The 23,084-nt window shown below is 35.6% G+C and overlaps 4 protein-coding genes across 4 annotated transcripts; 3 read left to right on the top strand and 1 right to left on the bottom strand.

The window, feature by feature from the left end:
- The first annotated feature begins 2,655 nt into the window (after positions 1 to 2,655).
- LOC129951887 (uncharacterized) lies at positions 2,656 to 5,882 on the top strand. The gene is made up of 2 exons (XM_056064246.1): positions 2,656 to 2,851; positions 2,909 to 5,882. The coding sequence occupies exon 2, from the start codon at positions 3,500 to 3,502 to the stop codon at positions 4,937 to 4,939; it is 1,440 nt and encodes a 479-aa protein (XP_055920221.1). The 5' UTR covers positions 2,656 to 2,851; positions 2,909 to 3,499; the 3' UTR covers positions 4,940 to 5,882.
- Positions 5,883 to 6,413: 531 nt separating this feature from the next.
- Positions 6,414 to 8,588, top strand: LOC129950519 (uncharacterized). The gene has a single exon (XM_056062452.1). The coding sequence runs from the start codon at positions 6,414 to 6,416 to the stop codon at positions 8,586 to 8,588; it is 2,175 nt and encodes a 724-aa protein (XP_055918427.1).
- Positions 8,589 to 9,616: 1,028 nt separating this feature from the next.
- LOC129949566 (mRNA-decapping enzyme 1A) lies at positions 9,617 to 11,036 on the top strand. The gene has a single exon (XM_056061109.1). It carries the CDS (start codon positions 9,725 to 9,727, stop codon positions 10,805 to 10,807), a length of 1,083 nt encoding a protein of 360 aa, XP_055917084.1. The 5' UTR covers positions 9,617 to 9,724; the 3' UTR covers positions 10,808 to 11,036.
- A 3,406-nt stretch (positions 11,037 to 14,442) lies between these two features.
- On the bottom strand, positions 14,443 to 22,591 carry LOC129951523 (actin-related protein 2/3 complex subunit 1A-B). The gene is made up of 3 exons (XM_056063720.1): positions 22,362 to 22,591; positions 21,862 to 22,292; positions 14,443 to 15,415 (listed from the first exon to the last, which is right to left on the bottom strand). Exons 1-3 carry the CDS (start codon positions 22,432 to 22,434, stop codon positions 14,789 to 14,791), a joined length of 1,131 nt encoding a protein of 376 aa, XP_055919695.1. The 5' UTR covers positions 22,435 to 22,591; the 3' UTR covers positions 14,443 to 14,788.
- Between the last annotated feature and the right edge of the window lie 493 nt (positions 22,592 to 23,084).

A 23,084-nucleotide genomic window follows, 5' to 3' on the forward strand; every position in this document is an offset into this window, starting at 1 on the left:
AAGTCTGGCAATAATATTTAATGAATGAACACAAAAGACGCGCGGCTCGGGCGCATACTTTATGACGGTGTTCACATTGGACTATATTTAGCTGAATTATCCTGCCACAAATAACCAATAAATCAAAGTAGCTCATATTATATGGAATCTCTATTTATTTGAGAAAATATGCGTCAAGACAAAGTGTAATGATGAGCCTAATCATTACATTGGGGCGAAACGCATAATAAACACCATGCTGATTTATTTTTATATTCATTTTCATGATTTTAAATCATATTTATTAAATTAAACGGTGTTCAGGAAAAAAACAATTCGAATGTTAACAGTCAAACATTTCATATGCAAGAGTCACATAGCAAGGAAATAAAAATAGCTACAATTTATCTTCTCTGAATACATTTTTGGTAAGCCACAAGTTTTATATAAAACCTCTCGAAAACTAGTTGGAATTCAAAGTTGATCTAAACAAACAAACCTTTCGAAACATTCAGCGCTCAAATCAATTTAAACAAAACAGCTGATGGCTGCTGTCAAAACAAATATTTCATTTTGAAATAAATTTGGTCGTGGTAAGTAATATTATTTATACAATCGTCTACTAGTCACCACAAATATGTTCGACGCTTTCGCTTACTACCTGGAGAAAGACTTTCCGGTTACTCCGTTCAATCACAAGGATTTGGGAGATATGATATGATATGAGAAAGGCGATAACTTTATTTGTGGAGGAGAATAAGTATGAAAATAAATTTTTGGTAGAGGCTAAGTCGCAGGAGGCTAGGTAAATTTGAGCCAAAACATTCCACAATGTGGGAATCGTTGTTCCAGTGAATAAAAACACAACAGTCGGCTATCGCAACTTGATGAACAGACTGCCAACCTGAAGAAGGTCCTCAGTGCATTGTACACACCAGGCGAGTCCTCAAAGGAAGAAGCCAAAGAGATATTTATGGAGAATTTGCAGCCAATCATAACAGCTTCAGTGATCGCTTTGGATGAATGTGATTTCGGTACGAATCTCCGGCCATAAGGACCTTCACGAAATTGTTCAGAATCCTCTCAACCCCGCCTATAAGTTGCTCGGACGGCCACAAAATTATAATAATATTTGGCCAACAGAAGCAATAGTCATAAGCTCAGTATTTTGGATTAAATTTATTGTGAAAGAAGAAGAAAATGTTTTAAATAAAATGAATTTTTATTGTGACACTTCTGTTTGTTGTTGATTCTTTGATATATTTTCTACGCAGTAAGCTTCTCCTTAGTGAATTGTTTTGACCAGTTGAAGTGAACTATTAGGATAGCTGCAGCCAAGCGAGTTTGTAGTTCTTGTTGGTTCATGTCGTGAGTCCATTCCACCCGTCCACAGAACTTCAGTTGACACTCTTTTTCTAGACGAGCTAGTGTTACGTTAAAATCAATTTGAATTGGTTAGAATTCATTTCATTCTAACAAATAATTTAAGAAGAACAAAACTTTTTACACAGACAGTTTTTCATCAATACAGAATTTAACAGCCGGTGTTAAACAAATTTAAATGTCAAATGAAAACGTGTTAATCTTTCGGTTTGAACAATTTTCGGGTTTTTAAAAAAAATTTACCTGGTTTTGGGTTAGGTGTGAAAAGGCTATTAGTATAGTTTAACAAATTTCAAGAGTCATATATTCACAAATGTCATGTTTGTTATGACATTAGTTGTATTTAAAACTTTTTGCAAAAACTAACAGAGGTGGTACAAAAATTGAATCGTAATGCTTCTTTGCTTGAAGAGGCAAGCTTTTGTGAAACAGAGTATTTTTAACTTTTTATTCATAATACAAAATTTACTTTTTGCAATAAGCTCAAATATAATATTTAATAAAAGTAAAAATCTGAGTAATTACCCAACACATAAATCACTTACAAGTTTAATCCCCATTAATTAGTTATGCGTTTAGATCTAATCTGCACATAAATGTATATTTTAGTGAATTATTTCTTGGTTATTCGAATATTTCAGTAGAAGACATTTTGACAAACGGAATCTTAGAAAAAGAACTGTGAAATTTTTCGTTGCGTCTGCTAATGTGTTGTAATTTCAAATACGAATATAACAAAATATTGTAAAATAAAAAACAAAAGGGAACAAAGTTTAAATTTTTCTAAGGATGAAACTGATCGTCTAGTAAGTCTTGTGAAGGGAAGAAAAAATATATATGAGAACAATTAAAGGTTACTCTGTAACACGGCACGAAAAAGTAAATTGTTGTGAAAAGCTTAAAGCCAAATTCAACAGCAAAAGTTGCGATCAATTAGGAGGTGTAAAAACCTGAAAACCAAATATGAGGGCATCAAAAGGACACTCGGAAAAAATAGATGTTCTTCATGCTGAGACTTTCAAGTCTGTCCCTTCAATATCAACATTCGAGGAAAAGATTAAATCAAAAATATTTTAGTAATATAGGTAGAGGGACTTCTATTATAGTGACAATGTCCAAGACAAAACTGTTAAGTTTGGGAAATGGTTTCTTTTTATATATTCAAATCGCTGATAGAACCAATATACGGATGTCAGCATCAACCTGGATGATTTAAATGGTTTAGTCAAACTCTAAAAGTTGGTTGTCAATGTATCCAAACATTTCAGATATTATTGACATAAGCGTTGTTACCAACGCCCGTGTAAATTACAGTGTAAACTTGCTCTTGGTCTCTGTGAATGCTGCTCGTTTTTAATTAGCATTGAATGTGTTCATTATTCCAGAAAACTTGAAATAAGAAAAACACCGCCAAAACGAAGGCATTATTTCATTTGAGCCATTGGCATTTTTTATAGAAACCCCAAGCAGTATTCACGGCAGACCAAGAGTAAGTAAAAAACTATATTTTCTGTTAATAATTTAATAATAATATATTTGAATAAAGTTTTTTAAAGTTTCTGTTCACACAAACAAACAAATACTTATTAAGCTTGGAAGGCCAAATTTCGATCGACGTAGAAATCGTCGACACTCTTTAAAAAATCTTGCATTTTTTGTGCTAGAAGTGGACGCCAAGGTTTTGGCAAAACCTTAATTTGGAAGCCCGTAATTATTCGTGGCGAATATTATGCCGAAAGGATCGAACAAAAAGCCTCATGAAGGTCATGAGGGAAGCAGCTGTGGGCTATGCACAAACAAAGACACTAAGGAGATGGTCCAGTGCGACGTGTGCAACGTCTGGTACCATTTCGGTTGTGCCAAGGTGGGTGCTGACATCAGTACCAGGGATTGGTTATGTGAGGGCTGCGTTGCGAAACGGGCTGAGCCTGAAGAAATTGATGACGCTGAGGAAGCAAATCAAACGATACGCCAGCAAATAGTGCCAGACAAAAAGGTATGTACTATAAAAGATAATGAATATAGTAGTGGTGGGCCATCTAATTCGCGTCGAGTAATCGCTTTGGAACTGATGCGGTTAGAGGAAGAGAGAAAGGCAGAATTAATTTATCTCAAAAAGAAATTTTAATTGCTTGCCATGCAGGATGATTGCGAAGGCACAGAATTGAATGAGGGGGTGGCAAATGATGGTGGCTTAGGTAAGGGACTGGGTGAGGTTGTTGAGGTGAAGGAGACACTCAGTGGTAAGCAGGGTGGACAAAATCATATTAATGCTGAAGCTTCTACTGGTTCGTTATACGCACCGAGTCATGAGAACCTTTACGTTCGTCAGGTTGTCTCAAGAGAGCTTCCAATCTTCAGTGGCACGCCAGAGGAATGGCCACTCTTTTTTAGCAGCTTTCAGACATCTACTCGGATTTGTGGTCTGAGTAATGATGAAAATCTACTTCGACTACAGCGTTCATTAAAGGGGAAAGCATTTGAGTATGTGAGTCATAGTCTCACCTTACCTGCATTAGTTCCAGAGATTATGTCAACTTTACGTATGGCTTTCGGTCGACCGGAGCACATAATAAACAATCTCTTAGCAAAAATACGTTCTACAGCACCAGTAAATCCAAATAGGCTTGATTCTTTAATTAACTTTTCTCTTGAGGTTAAAGGCATTGTTGCAACTATGGAAGCGTCGGGGTTAGTTTCATATTTAAATAATCCGCTGCTGTTGCAAGATATTATAGATAAACTTCCAGTTCAAAAGCGTATTGACTGGGCTATGCATTCCGAAAATATTAATGAAGTTAATTTAAAAACTCTAAGCGACTGGCTCTTTAAATTTGCTGAAGCAGCAAGTAGGGTAATGTCTACTCCCATAACAAGTAGTTTAGATTCAGAAAGGCGGAAGGTACACCGTCTTAACTTCCACGAAACCAGTTCTACGCCAAGTCAAGGTAACTCTTTATCGACTTTTAGGTGTTATGCATGCGATGGGCCACATGGTATTATTAACTGCGAACAATTTAGTATGCTGAATTACAATGAGAAATGGAGTGTTGTCAACACCAACAAACTCTGCCACTCTTGTTTAAGACATCATGATGCTAAATTATGTCGGAACCGAAGGGAGTGCCAGGTTGATGGATGTGACGCAAAGCATCATCCACTGTTGCATAAATTAAATACAGCAGTTACTAAGGGATGTACTGATTATGCAGGTGTAGTGGCCATCCATAACATGCAGACATCGAAAGTCTTGTATCGAATCGTACCCATAACAATTTTTGGAAAGAACACCTCCGTAGATGTGTACGCATTTTTAGACGACGGTTCAGGCCCAACTCTTATCGAAAGAGATATTTTGTCACAAATCGGCAGTCAGGGTATAACATCGGACTTATGTCTCAGGTGGACAGACGGAACGGTACGCATCGAGACGAATTCACACCACCTTGACTTGCAGCGCCAAAGGGGAAAAACAAAAATCGTTATTCACTACGGAATGTGCGATCCGTTGATAAGCTTGATCTACCGTCTCAAACTCTCAAAATGTTGGAACTCACGGAGGAGTACAAACATTTGAAGGGGCTTCCAGTCGAATCTTATCAAAACGTAGTTCCAAAAGTTTTAATCGGTCTCAACAATAGAAGCTTGGCAATGCCCTTGAACCACCGAGAAGGGAAAATACATGAACCAGCCGCTACAAAAACTCGCCTAGGGTGGACAATATATGGTGAACTCGGTGGCAGTCCAAATGCACTTTCGACCGCTAAAGACTATGGTAACATGCACCTGCATATCTGTGAATGTGATGATGACGTAGCATTACAAAAGCTTATGACAGATAATATGAAGATCGAAAACGAGGGCCTTGAACTGGTGTCACGAGATATTATGAATCTAGACACGAACAACATGCTTCAAAACTGTATCAAACGTGAAGGCGACCGATTCATATCAAAACTACTTTGGAAGTCCGAAAACATAACGCTACCAAATAATGAAGCCATGGCCTACCGCAGACTATGTTGTTTCGAGAAAAGACTTGAGAAGGATCCTGATTTGAAGCAACAAATGAATATTTACATCCAAAATATGGAAACTAAGAATTATATACGAAAACTTCACAGAGATGAGTTGATTACCGACTACCCTCGTAAATGGCATTTACCGATATTTGCAGTCAGAAACCCGAACAAACCAAAAAAGATTAGGGTGGTATGGGACGCCGCAGCAGAATGCAAGGGCGTGTCCTTAAATAGGTGCATTGAAAAGGGTCCAGATCTTATGACTTCCTTGACAGACGTCCTATTCAACTTCAGAGTTGGCAAGGTAGGAATTTGTGGTGACATATGTGAAATGTTTCACAGAATAGCAGTCGATGAAAATGATCAGCAATCTCAGCGTTTTCTTTGGCGAAATGGAGAAAACAATCGTCAACCAGATACATACATTTTAAAGGTTATGAGTTTCGGAGCAAGTTGCTCACCGTCAATCGCACAGAGTGTTAAGAATTTAAATGCGTTGGAATAGCAAAGTCAATCATCGAGAGACACTATGTCGACGATATGCTTGACAGTGTCAACTCCATCAAGGAAGCCATCGATCTCGCCAAGGAAGTCCGAGAAATTCATAAGCACGCCAACTTTCACATTCGGAACTGGATATCGAATTCAACGGAAGTCGTTGACGCATTGGGAGAAGCTGGAACGGCATATAACTTTTGTCAAGCTGGATAAACGGTAGAGCAAGTCATGGAGGTGGAGAAAGTACTCGGAATGTGGTGGCAGACAAACAACGACACTTTTACATTCAACTTGAAGTTTACCAAGGCAAGCGAGGAAGTTCTGCGTGGATCAAAATTGCCAACCAAAAGACAGCTTTTAAGGCTACTAATGTCCATTTTTGATCCACATGGCATCTTGAATTTTTTCACCGTCTACATGAAAACGTTGCTACAGGACATCTGGCGAAGTGGAATCGGATGGGACGACACTATCCCTCAAGAGTTTTCAAACGCTTGGAACAGATGGCTCTCGCAACTTCAAAGGATTGAAATGGTTGAATTTCCCAGATGCTACTTTAATCTAACAAGCAGTGATTCAAGCAAGGTGCAACTACACGTTTTCGTAGACACAAGCGAGACGGCTTATGCGGCGGTTGCATACTTCAGAATAGCCACGGAAAATAGCACAGAGGTAGTACTTGTCTGCTCCAAGACTAAAGTGGCCCCTCTGCGACCTATATCAATACCCCGAATGGAACTTTTGGGAACCGTATTGGGATCTCGCCTTGGGAATAGTGTAGCGAAAGCCCATGAACTTAAAATCGAATCGACGCATTATTGGTCGGATTCCAAAACGGTACTACTATGGCTACTAGGAGATCCCAAAGCCTACAAGCAATTTGTCATGTTTCGTGTGGGCGAGATTCAGGAGTCAACAGATGTTTCAAGCTGGAAATATGTTCCATCTAAGCAAAATATACCAGACTTGGCCACAAAATGGAGTCAGCAACCTGATTTTAATCCAAGTAGTCCCTGGTTTACCGGACCAACATTCTTAAATCAGTCACCAGACCTCTGGCCATCAAATCAATTACCTCCAGCTAAAGATAGCGATGCAGAATTAAGACAAAACAATGAAATAAAACAACAACTAGCTGTGCACATTTTTGAAAAAGATCCAATTGTCAACTACCGTCGCTTTTCTAAATGGGAACGACTTTTCTCCTGTATGGCCTACGTGAATAGATTCATAAATCTCGTTTCTGGAAAGAGATTAACTGGAACATCAATCAAACAAACTCGACTCAATGCTAATCTCGATGAAGTGCCTTACCTCACCAAAAGCGAATTACTGTGGGGACAACTAATCCTCTACCACCTTGCCCAGTCACAAACCTTTAGCTTAGAATATCGCCTTTTATCAGATAACCCTCATTTCATTTTGCCGAAGTCAAGCTCCCTTCGTTCCATGTCCCCATTTATAGATGAAGATAAGACAATCCGAATGCGAGGCCGCTTAGAAAAAATGACTTTAGTAAGTAATACAAGTAAAAATCCGATCATTATGCCTAAGGCCCACTACATTACTGCACTGATAGTCGACTGGTATCACCGAAAGTTCAAACATGCTAATCATGAAACCGTCATCAACGAAATATTTCAAACGTACCACATACCAGGTTTGCGAACACTTTTCAGAACCATTAGAAGTCAGTGTCAAACGTGCAAGGTGCAAAGAGCCAGGCCAAGCCCTCCAGAGATGGGATCCCTACCCACAGCGCGACTCTCTCCATATACTCGGCCATTTTCGTATGTTGGTGTAGATTTCTTTGGTCCATTCTTGGTCACGGTTGGGAGGCGAACAGAAAAAAGATATGGTGTTGTGTTCACATGCCTTACATGTCGGGCAATACATGTTGAGGTGGGCCATAGCCTAACAATGAATTCATGTGTCATCGTCATTCGAAATTTCATCGCCCGCAGGGGCTACCCTATACAATTTTTCAGCGACAATGGAACCAATTTAAAAGCGGCCGAAAAGGAGCTGCGGGAGGCTTATGATCAAATCAATTTCAGTGGCATTCAAACAGAGTTCACCACCCCACACACAACATGGGAGTTTATACCACCAGGAAGTCCCCACATGGGAGGTGCTTGGGAACGTATGGTTCGTTCTATCAAAACTACATTGTACCAGATAATATCCCCTGACACAAAAATGACTGATGAAAAGCTAAACAACTTGCTTGTCGAAGTTGAAAGTATAGTGAACAGTCGACCACTTACCTATTTATCATTAGACACAGCGGAACAAGAAGCCCACACTCCAAATCACTTCTTGCTTGGCTCCACATCTGGAAATAAGCCCCCAGGCGTGTTCGAAGAAACAGATAGATATGTCAGATCATCTTGGCGGCATTCCCAGTTACTTGCTGACAAGTTCTGGAAAAGATGGGTCGCCGAAGTTTTACCTACGTTGACTCGACGAACCAACTGGTTCGACAAAACCAAACCAATCGAGGAAGGAGACGTCGTGATTATTATCGACCCTAGTCCCCGACTTTGCTGGCCAAAGGGAGTAGTAGTGAAAGCAGTATTAGCAAAAGATGGACAAGTAAGGAGTGCCATCGTACGTACAGCAAGTGGAGAGTACCACCGTCAGGCAGCAAAGATCGCAGTTTTAGACGTACGCAGAGAAGACAAAGGCGCTGGTGTAGCTGAATAGTATTCACTCACTCCGATCGCCATACGGGGGGGAGAATGTTACCAACGCCCGTGTAAATTACAGTGTAAACTTGCTCTTGGTCTCTGTGAATGCTGCTCGTTTTTAATTAGCATTGAATGTGTTCATTATTCCAGAAAACTTGAAATAATAAAAACACCGCCAAAACGAAGGCATTATTTCATTTGAGCCATTGGCATTTTTTATAGAAACCCCAAGCAGTATTCACGGCAGACCAAGAGTAAGTAAAAAACTATATTTTCTGTTAATAATTTAATAATAATATATTTGAATAAAGTTTTTTAAAGTTTCTGTTCACACAAACAAACAAATACTTATTAAGCTTGGAAGGCCAAATTTCGATCGACGTAGAAATCGTCGACACCCATAGTGTCTCAACAATTGCTACCAAGCCTTTCAATATGTAAGTAATTTATTTTCCATTCTTTTAAAAAATGAAACTTCTTTTTGAATCTTTCAGTTTAATTCAAATAAGTGATGCATATTTGTAGCATATACTTAAAGCACTCTTAAAAGGTATACATGATTCCAATTAACGTAATTTAGTAGGGTCCAGCCAATAAAAGTTTTATGCATTTTTAATGACTTTTTATATGAAAAATACGAAATGAAATTTCATATTTTCACTTGCTTTGTGTATAAATTTTAATTTATTTCAAAGACAAATACATGGCAGAAAAAAATGTTCTGGTGGATTTCTACCATAAAAAAATTCGGCAGACATTTTCAATTACAGCTACAAATGAACTGTCAATGATAGCCTAAAACTGGTCTTATCTTATTTTTAAGTCAAAAAATAATGAAATCAAAAACCAATAGATTTGAATTTTAAATAAAATATTAAACGTTTAAACTGTACTTATTTTAAAAAGTGCTAAAAGTAAATTTAAATATACTATAACTATAACTTACATGTATCGAAGCTGTCATCGATATCATTATTTCGATTTTTTTACCGACTGAATACTTCCATGACCATTCAACGGCTGAACGCAACCTCAGAAGTAAGTGTCATAAAAGTCAAATAAATAGTAAACCAAAATCCGAATATGTTTTACATACTTTAAATTTTTATCAAAACATAAAATTAAGTTTAAATCAATTTAAATTACAATACAATGGCTGATCAAAGTAAAAATCGTATGAACCTAGCAGCCATCAAAAGGGTCGATCCTTACGCAAAAGACATAGTAGACTCGACAGCACATGTGGCATTCTACACATTCAACTCGGATGAGAACGAATGGGAAAAGACGGATGTTGAAGGAGCTTTCTTCATTTATAGCCGAAATGCCGAACCATTCAATAGTATTTTTATTAACAATCGCCTCAATACAACATCATTCGTAGAACCAATAACCGGGCAACTGGAAATTCAGTCACAGGCACCATTCCTTTTGTATCGTAATGAAAGATCCAGAATTCGAGGCTTTTGGTTCTATAACAGCTCCGAATGCGATCGTATTGGTGACCTCGTTTGCAGCTTGATTCAGGACTGTGTTGTAAAACAGAAAACAACTGGAAGTGCTGCAAATCAAAGTGTAAACATATTCAATATGCTTAGCAGAGCACAGCAAGATTTTCAGAGCGGCTTAAACAGCGGAGGTAATAATCAAGCTAATTTGGGGTCCCGTAACGTGATGAATTTCTTTGCTGCTGCCAAGCCGACTCCATCGTCTGAACTACCACTATTCAGGCGTCTATTGTCAAATACCCTGTCCGTTGAACAGTTAGAGAAGCAACAAGTTAAAGCGCCACTCAGTGAATCGTTGCATCAACTTCCAAAAATGGAACCTGAAGCAATGATCAAAATGAACTCGATAAAGAAACCAGAACAGCCTAAATGTGATTTGGAAATGTCCCCCCTTGCAAAGTTCCTTAACATACAAAATATCATGAAACCGGCCTCACTCAACAAGGATTCTGAACTTCCGAGGGACATAATATGTCCTCCTGTAGAACAACCGAGCGCCCCTAAGCCAGCTTTAATGCCTCCGACCATGTTTGAAAAGTCTATAAAACTCGATAAAACTCTTCAAGAGCCAAGTCTAACTTGTAACCCTGTTAAACCGTTAACACAGGCCCAACTTGTCAAGACAATTTGTTATTTAATCAAAAACGATTCGGAGTTCGTAAGAAAAATCCATGAGGCCTATGTGAAGCAATTCTCTGAGATATCTAATGATTTTTTGGATGATTAAAGTATTTATTCACAAAACACCACATTAGTATGTTACTTCATTAGAAATGGTTTATATAAATTTTATTCTGAAAACGTTTGTTGGCGCCTCTTTTCGAAAACTTATTTTCCATTTTTAAATTAAATTTGTTTCAATTTTAAAAAAAAGAATGCCTCGAATGTAAAAGTTTTTTAAAAACATAAATATGAATAAAATTAAGTGCGAACAACAGTATACAGCACAAAATGCATTTTTTTATTTTATTTCATCAAAATGGTTAGTATACATACAGTAGACGCTCAATATAGTGAATCTCGGAAGAGTGAACTATCCAGTATAGTGAGCACCCAAAATTTTACATGCACTACTCTAAATAGTGAACAATAACAGTCTCGATATAGTGAACACATATTGTTTCTCAGGTTTGAACAAGAATATTACAGCTGCAATGCGTCTAAAGCACCTACAGCACCGTTACCGTTCATTCAAATATATCTCACACTGAATCACAAAAGAAAGTAGCCACTTGACTCAGTTAAACACAAGTTCCTTCTGTGTTTTTACTTTTGTACAACATTGTAAATATGAAAACCAATTCGAACAAATGTGTGTAATATTCTCATTTTTATTTGGATTTTCTCAGTGTAAACACATATTTGGATAATTTTAATGCATTGTTAAGTTAGAATGGTCCGAAACCATTTAACATTGCTTGAAAAATTGAAGTATTAAAAGAGCTGTCAGCAGATATTATGAATTTCTTAACTTTAAAAATAAATGATAAGTGGCAATTCACATTTGTAACAGGTACTTCGGCAAAGTTTTTGGCCTAACAATATGGAATAGCCCGATCCATCGTAAGTTCCATATATACAAGAGGGACAATATAACAGCTACGGTGACTCAGACTTATTGTGGCCCTGGAAAAAGAAAATCTTTAAGGATATCCGAACTTCCAGCAAAGGAAGGCAGAAAAAATCTGCGAAAATTGAAACAAAAAGCTATTTCCATACTGGACAAAATAAATTGTAACAAATTAGGTTTTGTTGCAAGCGATGGTTTGCTACAAAAAATTAAAAAAATGTATGGAGTTCAATATCTGAAAATATCCAAAGAGAAAAGCTATCTTCTCAAATAGAACTGGTTTGCCCTTTTCAAGAAAAATTAAGAGTATGGATCTCAAGCCAGATCAAATATATAATACCGATTAGTCAGGTTTATATTGGAAGCTTCTATCAGGAAAAAAATACGTTTCGTCAGCTGAGAAGACTGCTCCAGGGATTACTTTCATGACTTGCACCAATGCTTCTTGTCGCCATAAAGTAAAACCTCTTGTGATTGGAAAAGACAAACCTAGCCCTTTTAGAAATGTGTGCTTTTCTGTATACTACCGACACTACAAATCAGCTTAGATGACAGGAGCTATCTTTAAAGACTGGTTTCATAATTTATTTCTTCAAGAAGTTCAAAACTTTCTAAGAAATAATGATTTGTCACCTAAAGCCCTACTTGTTTTCGATAACGTTCCTTGTCACCCTCCGGAAAATTTTCTTCAAACATCAGAAGGCTGCATAACAGTCATCTATATGCCCCCAAATGTTACTCCACTAATTTTAACCGAGGGACGAAAACGAAATCCGACTGTCAAAACTTTTTACTATAGAAAAGGCTTATTGTTGTCAATTTTCGCCCTTTAAATTTTCTTATGTTGCTTTAGAAAATATTTGCGAATCGATAAAAGAAATCACGATCAAGGATAGGGTGTTCAATTTACGATCGGCTTGGGATAACTTATATGGTGCGATCATTGCAAAGTGTTGGACAAATATTTTTGAATCCAACGCAAATTTTGATGACGAAGATGATATTCCCCTTAGCGTTCTTAGGCAATAGGACATCACAAATATTTCTGAAGAGGTGATTGTCAGATATTAAAGAAGCCGAAAACGAAGAAGATGTGCAGTTGGTAATTTAGCGACCAACATGTTCAGTTTCTTCAATAAATGCTTTGATAAGATAATTGAGTGGGAGAGACATACTAATACAGGCTTTTCTGATATTAAAGTTATGAAATGATTGCAAGAAAAAGCCATTGAAATTAATTTAAATTTAAGAAAAAGTCAGACAAAAGTGACAAATTACTTTCCAAAATGTAATTGTTATTGTTTCGTTTTTTATGAGTTACAATATTTTTGTTTTATGTTATTTTATATAAGTGTAGATATTATAAATTGTTCTTGTTTTTGTTTAGCTTCCTCAACTTGTTTAAAATGTTTGTTTATTGATTAAAGAAACATTATTATCTTCACACTGAGCAAAATGTACATTTTAGATCAAATTTAATTTTGGAAAGCATTTCTAGTCTCCCGCTCGGAATAGTGAAAAATCTCGAGACAGCTTACTCTACTTTTTCCCAATTTCTTGTTCTTCAAACTCGCTTTATTTCATTTTTTAAAGTTTACTGGTAAGGATTTGGTGTGATTTCATAACTAAACTATCTATGTATGTATTTGATGTAAGGGATTTTTAACTATTCAATCGTTTCTTTTTTTGCCAGTTTATTATTCGAAAATCTCAAGGGCTACAGAACATCATAGTTTATTTCGTAGATATAGGAATATGTTTTATCAAAGAAATTCATTAAGTTCTGTAATTCGAGAATACCCACTTTAACGTCAAGATTGGTTTCGATGATAGTACAGGGTCCGCCAAAAAGATCTCCCATATTTTGAAAGTGAACCCCGTGAAGTGTGTGCTGTGGCTCCATCTTGTTGAAACCAGACTTATTTGTGGTTCCTAGTAAACTGATTTAAGTTTGGTTGGAGGAAGGTCTCAATAACGTGACAGTAGCGATCCGCATTAACTGTAACTTTTTGCCATTTTCTTCGAAAAATATGCTCACCGTGCCACGCCATTATGGTTATTAAAACCGGCACGTAGACCTCTTTCTATCTATACCCGGAGTTCCATTTTATCAATAAATAGCTTTAAATATAAACGTCTAAAAATACGGGAGGTTTTTTTGCCGGACCCTGTACGTTTTAACATATTTAAGGCCGCATCATCTTTACCACATACACATGTTCATATTTAAGAATTAAAAAACATAAGTTATTGAAACAACATAATTTGCCGATATTTTTAATTCTGAACTTAAGCTCACTAGAATAGTGAAGTAATGAAAAACAAAAGAAAATTGGGCGAAATAGTTATCAAAAACAAAATTTAACGCAATTACTCGTGCCAAAGATGCATGAATAACAAAAAGAAGGAGAGGTTTCAAAAAATTACAAGAAAAACACAAGCAAGAGCTAGATCAGCAGTATACAGCAGAAGAATCAATATAATAATGAGCTATATTAACAGTATGAGTGAGGTCTAAGTGAACTGTCTAAGCCATAAGTTGAAACCAGTTGGGAAACTAATTGTTGTGTTCAAATTTTCTAATCAGATGTTCGCGTTGAATTTGACTTCCAACGCAATCTCATTCATACTTTAAAAATACCAATAACACCTTAATCTGCACCATAGAAGATAAACTGACAACTTCAAGAAAGATGGGAACAAAGTCGAATTACTTTTTCGAACCAAGTCCATACGGAAGACTTAGTAATGGGTTATAAAGTCAAACCCAGTCTAAAAATTAAAGAAAGAAATTGTTGCAATAATAAGGAAATTTATATTTTGCTTAGTTTCACATACATATATTGACAAAATCACCTTCAACATTTGTATTCAAGGTACACAGAAACATTCATGAACAACAAAAAAGTTTGGATACTAAGCTGGATAGAATTGCTTACTTAAAATGTTTTTTAATCAGCCATATTTAGATAAGAAAAAATAAAACAGAACTTCTTACATTTGTATTAAATGGTTTTTCAAATTGATAAATGTCATTTGGCAGTAATTTGCAATTTTGCTAAATCACCGTTTTATTATTGTTATTACTAGTTAAGATGTCTAACACGAAAACACGGCTACGCTTAGGAAATGTATCATTTATTTGCCATCCAGATTTATTCCTTTAAATGAGTTAATGAGTTTTGCATCCAAATCCCAAATAACAAGTTGACCGTCAGTTCCCGAAGTGCTAATTTTCTTGCAAGACAACTTGTCTCCGGCATAAATACGAACGCATGAAATAGCATTTTGATGAATCGACTCGATGAAAGAATCGGAATTTTCAGATCTTGAATTACGATCCAGCGATTGAAAGATTCGCATAGCTGATTTGCCACTAGATTCCTTTTTTTGTGAAGTGTCAAGCTTAGCAGAGAAACTTATTTTGTTGCCATCTAAAGTAAAAATAAGCGGAACACAGCTATGTCCAGCGACTACAACTGAGTTAAGACTTATCCAAACACAGCTCAGGAATGGAAGATGTTCGGTCTTGCATCGTATAATGTTTCCATTAGTTGAGTCTGCAATATTGATGCAACTATCATGTCCAACCCAACATATACGATTGCCATCACCTGAGAAACTAACGCTATGGATCCAACCACCGCCAGTATTGGCTGCGTTTTTGAATTCAGCCATTAAATGTCCCAAAGTCATGCGATTACCCCATGGTGTTGGAGTTGGTTGTTCTTCAATGTCCTTTATGTATGCTGAAAAAACACGAACCTGGAATTAAAGAAAAATTTATATGAAAAACATAGTTCAAACAAATACCGTGAGGTAGTTTTAGGGTGTGAATGAAAAATAAAGTTCACGTGTTTTTTTTTCAAAATACAGTCAACTTGGAATGAAAAGTTTTTAGCATTAAAAAATAAAAATTAATTTTTTTTAAATCTTATAATACATAATCGTTAGTATCCGTGGCGTGGTGGTTAGAGTTCTTGTGTTGAAACCCTGCATGTGCCATCTAAACTTTTTTCACGGGTACTGCCTCTTCCGAGGAATTGACTAATAGTCCAAGAGTAATTCTTTTCAATAAATAAATGCTTTCTCAAATGAGCCGTTCTTATTCGGCTTAAAACTGTAGGTCCCTTTAATTCCTGACAACAGTACTCTCACATAGGAATGGTTTACAGTTGTAAGTCACTAGGCCCTAGTTCTCAAAGGACTGTTGCGCCGCCTAATTCATTTATTTAATATATAATTTCCACATTATAATATGTATTCAATAAAATGGATGGGGCCTTATTTATAAGACTTTCAACAACCATTTCGGAATACTTATTCTCGCTTTGTGTGGATGTACTTTAAAGATGTCCAAATTTCAAAATAACTCTTATTGTTCCCTTAAAAGCATACAAAACCGTTAATTGAAAGAAACAATGCCATGGCTTTAGTTAGCAAGCAATTTATTGCACTATGGAGACATAATCAAAAAGATTCACTGTTTAATATGTTTGGTAATATGATACCGGAAGATTCCGAAAACGTTAAAATCATGAACTGTATGCAATCTACCTTGAAGCAGATATCGTAAAAAAAACATCGTTAAAAAATATTGAGTTACCCAATTGGATGGCATCGGCTTGCGACCGGGATATATGGAAAGATTTGTTGAATGAGGCCAGTACCGGAACCCGGTGTCAAAACGATGATGATGATAATGAATTTGATTCCTCCTCAGACCTTATATTTTTCAAGACGAGAAAGAAAATACTGTTATTGTCGTGTAACCGGCAGTTTAAAAAAAAATATTTCGCAACTGGGTCATATCACTACTAGCGTTTAGAATTAGTACAGCCAGTTATGCAACTAGACACTACTTGATTATTTTCTCTAAGTAAGTAAGTAATTCATTTTTTTACAAATTTGTATACAATTTTTTGAATTTAGATGCTATGGCTATGGCCGTCAGGCAGGTTGACAAACAATTTACTTAATGTTTTCCAATCATGCTCGTTAAGGACGTTTATAGTCTCTTGTAGGGTAAGAGAATTTTTCCCGTCTTTGAGTTTTGAATTAGTGGACAGATACCAATGAAATGTAGACAATGTTATTTTGATTTTAAGTTGCAGAGAATTGGTTAAAACTACCATAATAAGGACTTCCATTTAAGTTGAGAACTTCACATCTTGCTTTAAAGATTAGGGATATCTCTTTATAAGTCAGTGAATTCTTGAAATAATTTCTGGCACCAAGATTATAGCTGAGCTGACTGTAGATTATTCTACTGAATGAGTCTTGAGCTTTTTCTATCAGTGAATGCCTCATTATGTCCTCATTTTTCTCTATGATGCTGTACATTTTTTCTTTCACATGAAATCATCATCCAATCTTATACCACACTCATTGCCAACAGATTGCCATCTTGCAAACCACCAGTCCCTGTTTCTCAGCTCTTATAAAAGAAGCTTTTTCGAAAATCCTGTGCTCTGATGGTTGCTGCAGACTTTGATGATGAAGTCAGCTTGAGACTTCAGAGTGCTTGTCAGAAGTTTTGGAAGTCCTGTTTCTAAATATATTGCATAACTAGGCGTATTCAGAGGTAGGTTGAAAAATGTTCCGATTCCTCTATATTCTTCTGATCACCAAACCTGAGCAGCATACAAGAGAGTAAATTTCGCTACTGAATTAAATATTTTGTATTTTGTAGATAAATTAATTTGTTTGTTAGAGAAGATATTTTTCCACGTTAAATTTATCAAACTTTGTGAGCTTTGGGCTTTCTCCGATAGATGAATTTTGAAATTTAATGTTGGATTCCATTATAAACGCTTCTTGTAAAAGTCGCCATCCGTTACAATATGCAGATAACCGATTAATCATCAATTGCAAACCTTTGGGTGATTCTGAAAGTATAACGAGGTCATCTGTGTATAGTTACACATTCACGGTGCAGCTAGCTATTCTTATAATCCCCCAGGAAGTTCATCCGCAACATCATTATTAAATAACGAGAACAGAAGATCGCTAAGTGGGCATCCTTGTTTGACTCCTGTGCAGGTGCTTAACCATTCTGAAAAGCTCACTCCATCCCAAACAGCAGCCTTCGTACCCGTGTAAATCTCTCTAATTACTTTCAAGAACTTAGTAGATATACCAATTTGTGTCAGCATTCCTATTGATTAGGTCAAAAGCAGCTTTAATGCAACGAAAAATGCGAAGACCTTTTTGTTACATGCTTGAAACGCTTTGACTATTGATGATAGTGGAAAAATGTGATCAATCGTTGAAAAGTTTTTTCTGTAGATCAGATAAAATATTGTTATTTTCAATCCATTTTCCGGGCCATACAACTAGTATACTGCAAAATATTTTTGCAATTACATTCATGACTGAAATTCCTCTGTAATTTTCGGGTGAGTTTAGTGAGCCTTTTTTATGTATAGGGAAAATGACGGATTTTTTGAACGATGAAGGTATGTCGGCATTCATAAAGATTTTATTGAAAATAATTTTTAAATGGTTGAGAAGCAATTGCATTTGAAGAATTCGTAAGGAATTTCATTTTCACAAGGTGCCTTGTTGTTTTTTGCTTTGTTTAACACAGCTTCAATTTCTTCGCTTTCAATGTATTCATCTAATATTTGGTCAGTGATTAAAGAATCCGCTGTGAAAGTTGTAAAGCTGGAATCATTGGAGAGAAGAAGCTTAAAGTGAGTGGCAAGGGTTTCGTTAGAAACACACCTATTTTATAGTTGGTTCCGTTAATTTCTTTCGCAATTTTCCAGAAGTCCTAAGTTCGCTCGTAGATTGCACTATTGCCAGTAAAGTCAAGCGTGCGATTTAAGCTACTCCAAGGTCTAAGCATAATGATATAAATAAATTTAACTCACCTCGTTGATTTAAATATTATCAATATCAATATTCTGATGTCAGATAAGGACTTTAATTTTTTATATTTATTAATGACATATTAACCACTTATCTGGAGGTATCAGAATGTCCGGAACCCGGATAAATGTTTTACTTTATGCTGATGACATGGTCAAACTAACGGAATCGAAAGAAAATCTTCAATTGATGATAAACCAACTGTCTGCATACTGCGATAAATGGAGATTAGAAATCAATACTAATAAATCAAAATTAATGATTTTTTTCGCATTTTTTTTCCAATCAGACTGAAGCTGGAAGTAATTGGAAGTACAACGGAAGAAGTTTGGAAGTGACAAACGAATATAGATAGCTTGGAGTGAACCTGAAATCACGACTGAATTTCAGTAAGCACCTTCACATAGTCTAATAAACTTACTATAGCCACGAATTGACACTTCATTTGGTGAAGATATGCAAATTGATACAAGTAACATTCTTGATGTTAAGGAAAAAATGTATACAATTATCCAGCTTAATGAAGACTCGGTTCGGAATAAATTTATAAAAACAGCTATTGAATCAGAAAGTCGAATATTATATAGCCAGTTGCAATTTAATCAGAGTTACAATAACTATTTCAATGAATCTTTAAGCTACAAAGATATTTCTTTAATTCTCAAAGCTACCTGCGAAGTCTTATGTCTCAAAGTTAGACCATACCATGGGAGTTTGGGGGCCAGTTCTGTACACTCTGCATTAATAAATCCAAAGAAGACTGCTTCCATTTTCGAAGCGTATGTCCAATTTTCAAAAACAAGAGATTCTCAAATTTAAAAAAAATCTCTCCCACTCTACAAGAGACAATTCTAATATTGAATTGACCAGATTGGACAAATCTTGTCAACTATCTGAAGGAAGTTTGCAGATTTAGAAAACTGATTATGAGAGAATATGATTAAACAAGTAGATGTACAGTCGTGGTCATACAATTAAGCCATTAATATATAGCAAAAGATTTCGTTAAAAATGAAAAAACTTAACACAATGATAAATGAATTTATTTATGAAAAATATACATTTAGTAACGAGAAGTTCAGATGATATTTTATTTTTGAAAAATATCTTTGAAAAACTTATTACAGTAATGATATGTTGTTTTAATCGATTTTGTATGTGGACACTTAATTAAGCCATCTGCAAAGAAGTGCGTTTATAAATAACAAACCCTACTGAGGGCAACTTTTTACCTTCTATGCAGCTAGTATTTAGTTGAATATCCTTTCTGTTTTATTACTTCTGCGCATTTTTATTGCATTATACCTACAAGCAATGAACACTGGGCAGGAGTTATTTTTGATCACTCTTCTTTAACAATGTTCCAAACAGAAGCCTTATTCTTAGGTTTTCTAGCCGCAACTGATTTTTTTATGATACCCCATAGATTTTCTATGGGGTTCAGATCCGGGCTTTGAGCAGGCCACTCCAGAGCTTGGATTGAATTTGATTCAAACCAGGATTTAAGGATTTAACGACCCGAGAGCAATACGTCGGGTCGTTGTCGTGTTGAAATATCCAGGCTAACGGTAAATTGTCAGCATAATCCCTATTTAAATGACTGTCCAAAATGTCCTTGTACATTTCTCCTGTCATATTTCCATGAATATGCACCAATGGACCAACTCCTGAAGATGTAAAACATCCCCAAACCATCACGGAAAACCGTCCATGTTTTACAGTTTTTTTGTGTATTTCGGGTCTAATCCTTTCAATGGACGCCTCACATACTGTCTTCCGTCACTGCCAAAACGTTGAACTTGGATTCGTCGCTCCACATGACCGAATTCCAAAAATTTGGACTTTTATAAAGGTGTTCTTTAGAAAACCTGATTCTTCGAGCAATACTTTTTTGACAGATTGGGCTTACGTCTAGCGATTCGTCCATTCAAATTTTTTTCTTAAAGTTGCCTTCGTATAGTTCTCCTCCATTTCTGCTCTTAATTGAACTGATGGTAAAAATGGATCCATTTTAAAAAAAAACCTAACTTTACCTCTACCAAAACCTAGTAATTTGCTTACTTTCATAACATTTTTGTACTTTTTGAAGCATTTGACAATAATTTTTCTTTCACATGGAGTAGAGGTTTTATTTTTTTGTCATAACTGTTAACAATTAAATATTTTAATTTTTAATAATACATTTTCTTAATAATAAAACAGTTTTAATACATTTTGATAATATATCTAAATGGAATAATATAAAAGTACCTGTTTCAAATGTAATGACTTAATTATGTGACCACCTACACTGCGACATAACAACAAATAAAGCGCTTTGCTTAAAACCAAAACATCATTGAACCTTGGGTGACATACGGTTTTCATATTGAGATAATGTTAGTTGTTAGCCATTAAATAAAACGGACACAAAGTGATACAGGAAAGCTTTATTGAAGAGAATAGGGTACATTCGTTTTGTGGCTAAATCGTATGACCACGACTGTATATAGGTATTTAAAAATCAATACATATATAATCAAAACTGAAATTTAAAACAAAGTTGACCAATGCAAGAAAAACTTAAGTTGCTAGTCGAGCTGACGGCAAATCCAAAGCTTTTAAATTCAAAAACAAATGTTTATGTATTTATTTTAAAAACTGTTAATAAATGAATTACTAACTTACTTACTATAAGAGCAAAATTGTATTTAAGATCGCACTATTCAAATATTAAGGAAAGAAATACAATGTTAATTTAACTTAAGGGGGTAGAATTCTGTTTATACCGCTCTGCCAAGCCTAAGAAAGATTCCCTTCTTTTAAGAATGAGAACTTACATTTCTTTCTAATTCAACATTTTTGAAACCTTCATGATTACCAAATTAAAAGCTTTTGTATCCCAAAGTAGGTATGAGATGAAAAATACACAACTAATACATTATTTTTTGCTTACAAAAATTACAGTAACTATTATATTATTAAGAATAATTATAATAGTCGCCTTAACTAAACGACTGAAAAAAACAATGCCTTTGAGAGGATAGTTGACTTTTAAATGAAAAAATTTGTGCTATTATATGGGAGAAGGTTAAAGGGCAAAAAGAACGCCAAGGATTCGATTTTATTTGAACATTAACTTACGACTCCATCCAATTTTATTTTTTACAAAAATGAAATTTGACTTTACCCAAATTTATTTCATTATTTTAGCCTAATTTCTGAAAGTTTCTTTGTTATGTTGAGAAATCGCTCGAGAATGTGAAACTTTTGCAATGATTCATACAAATAGTTGAGTCATATGAATGGTGATAAGATATGCAAGTAATGAATTTTCATTTTTATATCATTGATCTAACCTTATAGTCCGTCGATCCCGCAACCAAAAGAACATTATTTGGATGCCAATCTAAAGATGTAATTGTTGATCGAATTGGCTTCTTAATATGCTTCGACACCCACCAATCGTTTTCGGATTCGAAATAACAAACTGAGATCAGGCGGGCACCCGACCCAACTGCGAATTTGTTCTCACTGGGAGACCATTTGACGCAAGTAGCAGCTCTATTAATACGGAGCAACACCAATGTCGGTTTCCATTTTCCGTCTTCACCTTGCGACCACACGTAAGCATTGCGATCGGCAGCGCAGCTAACAATACGGTTTGTGTTTCTAGCCCAATCAATGTCCATCACACGCAAATCATGCTGGTTAAGGATGTCCACCAACTTCCAATTAGAGTCCCGGGAATAAATATGAATCTCGTTGTTATTGGGTGATAAAGCAATTTCTTCACATATAAAAAAATAAGAGCATTAATGAATAAAATTCAGTTTTTTTTTTCTTAAATTCTACTTACGTGAGCGATCCTTGTTCCAAGCATGGCAAGTTATTGCATTGAGGGATCCTCCGAATGTATAGGTCTCAGTCATTTTAATTTAATTTTTGTATTTGAATGTTTTCTAAAATGTTTAACTCGTGGACTCTGGTCAGTCTACACGAATTTTTAGTAAAATAATCTTTTTGAAAGTAAAACCTCCTTTTTTGTTTTGCACAGAAGAAACTGACGCAGAGTAAAAAACACTCCCATTCAATAAACGTCAGATGTTGGAAGTGTTCAGAGAAAGACAATTTAAAAGAAGGGCCTATTTCATAGATTATACACATTTTAATTATGTATGAAATGATGAGTTCGGTTGTATGATTTTGTTTTACAGAAATAATACATATATTTTTTTGTTAAATTCTATAGTAATACAGTGAATCTACACGTTTCTGCGCGTGGATACAAAATAATCAAATGGAAAGAGAGAGAAAATCAAGAATGCCGACTTCTTCAAAAATGCAGATTATAGGAAATCAGGTGAAGATTTTACTGAAGGCGAACATGCTCATCATTTTGTAACAAAGTTGCAAGACTTTGTTACAACCTTTTAATTTCCTTCTATTTTTTATAATTTGAAATTCCTTGCAAAATTGTTCTCGCATTTATTATCATTATGTTTTTTCTATAAAAAGAATTAAACGTAATATTTTTCTTGCAGTTTGTAAGCCAATTTCGCTAAGGCTTGGGGTAATACTG

The sequence above is a fragment of the Eupeodes corollae genome, chromosome 3 (genome assembly GCF_945859685.1).
Source record: "Eupeodes corollae chromosome 3, idEupCoro1.1, whole genome shotgun sequence".
In the NCBI taxonomy this organism is placed as follows: domain Eukaryota; kingdom Metazoa; phylum Arthropoda; class Insecta; order Diptera; family Syrphidae; genus Eupeodes; species Eupeodes corollae.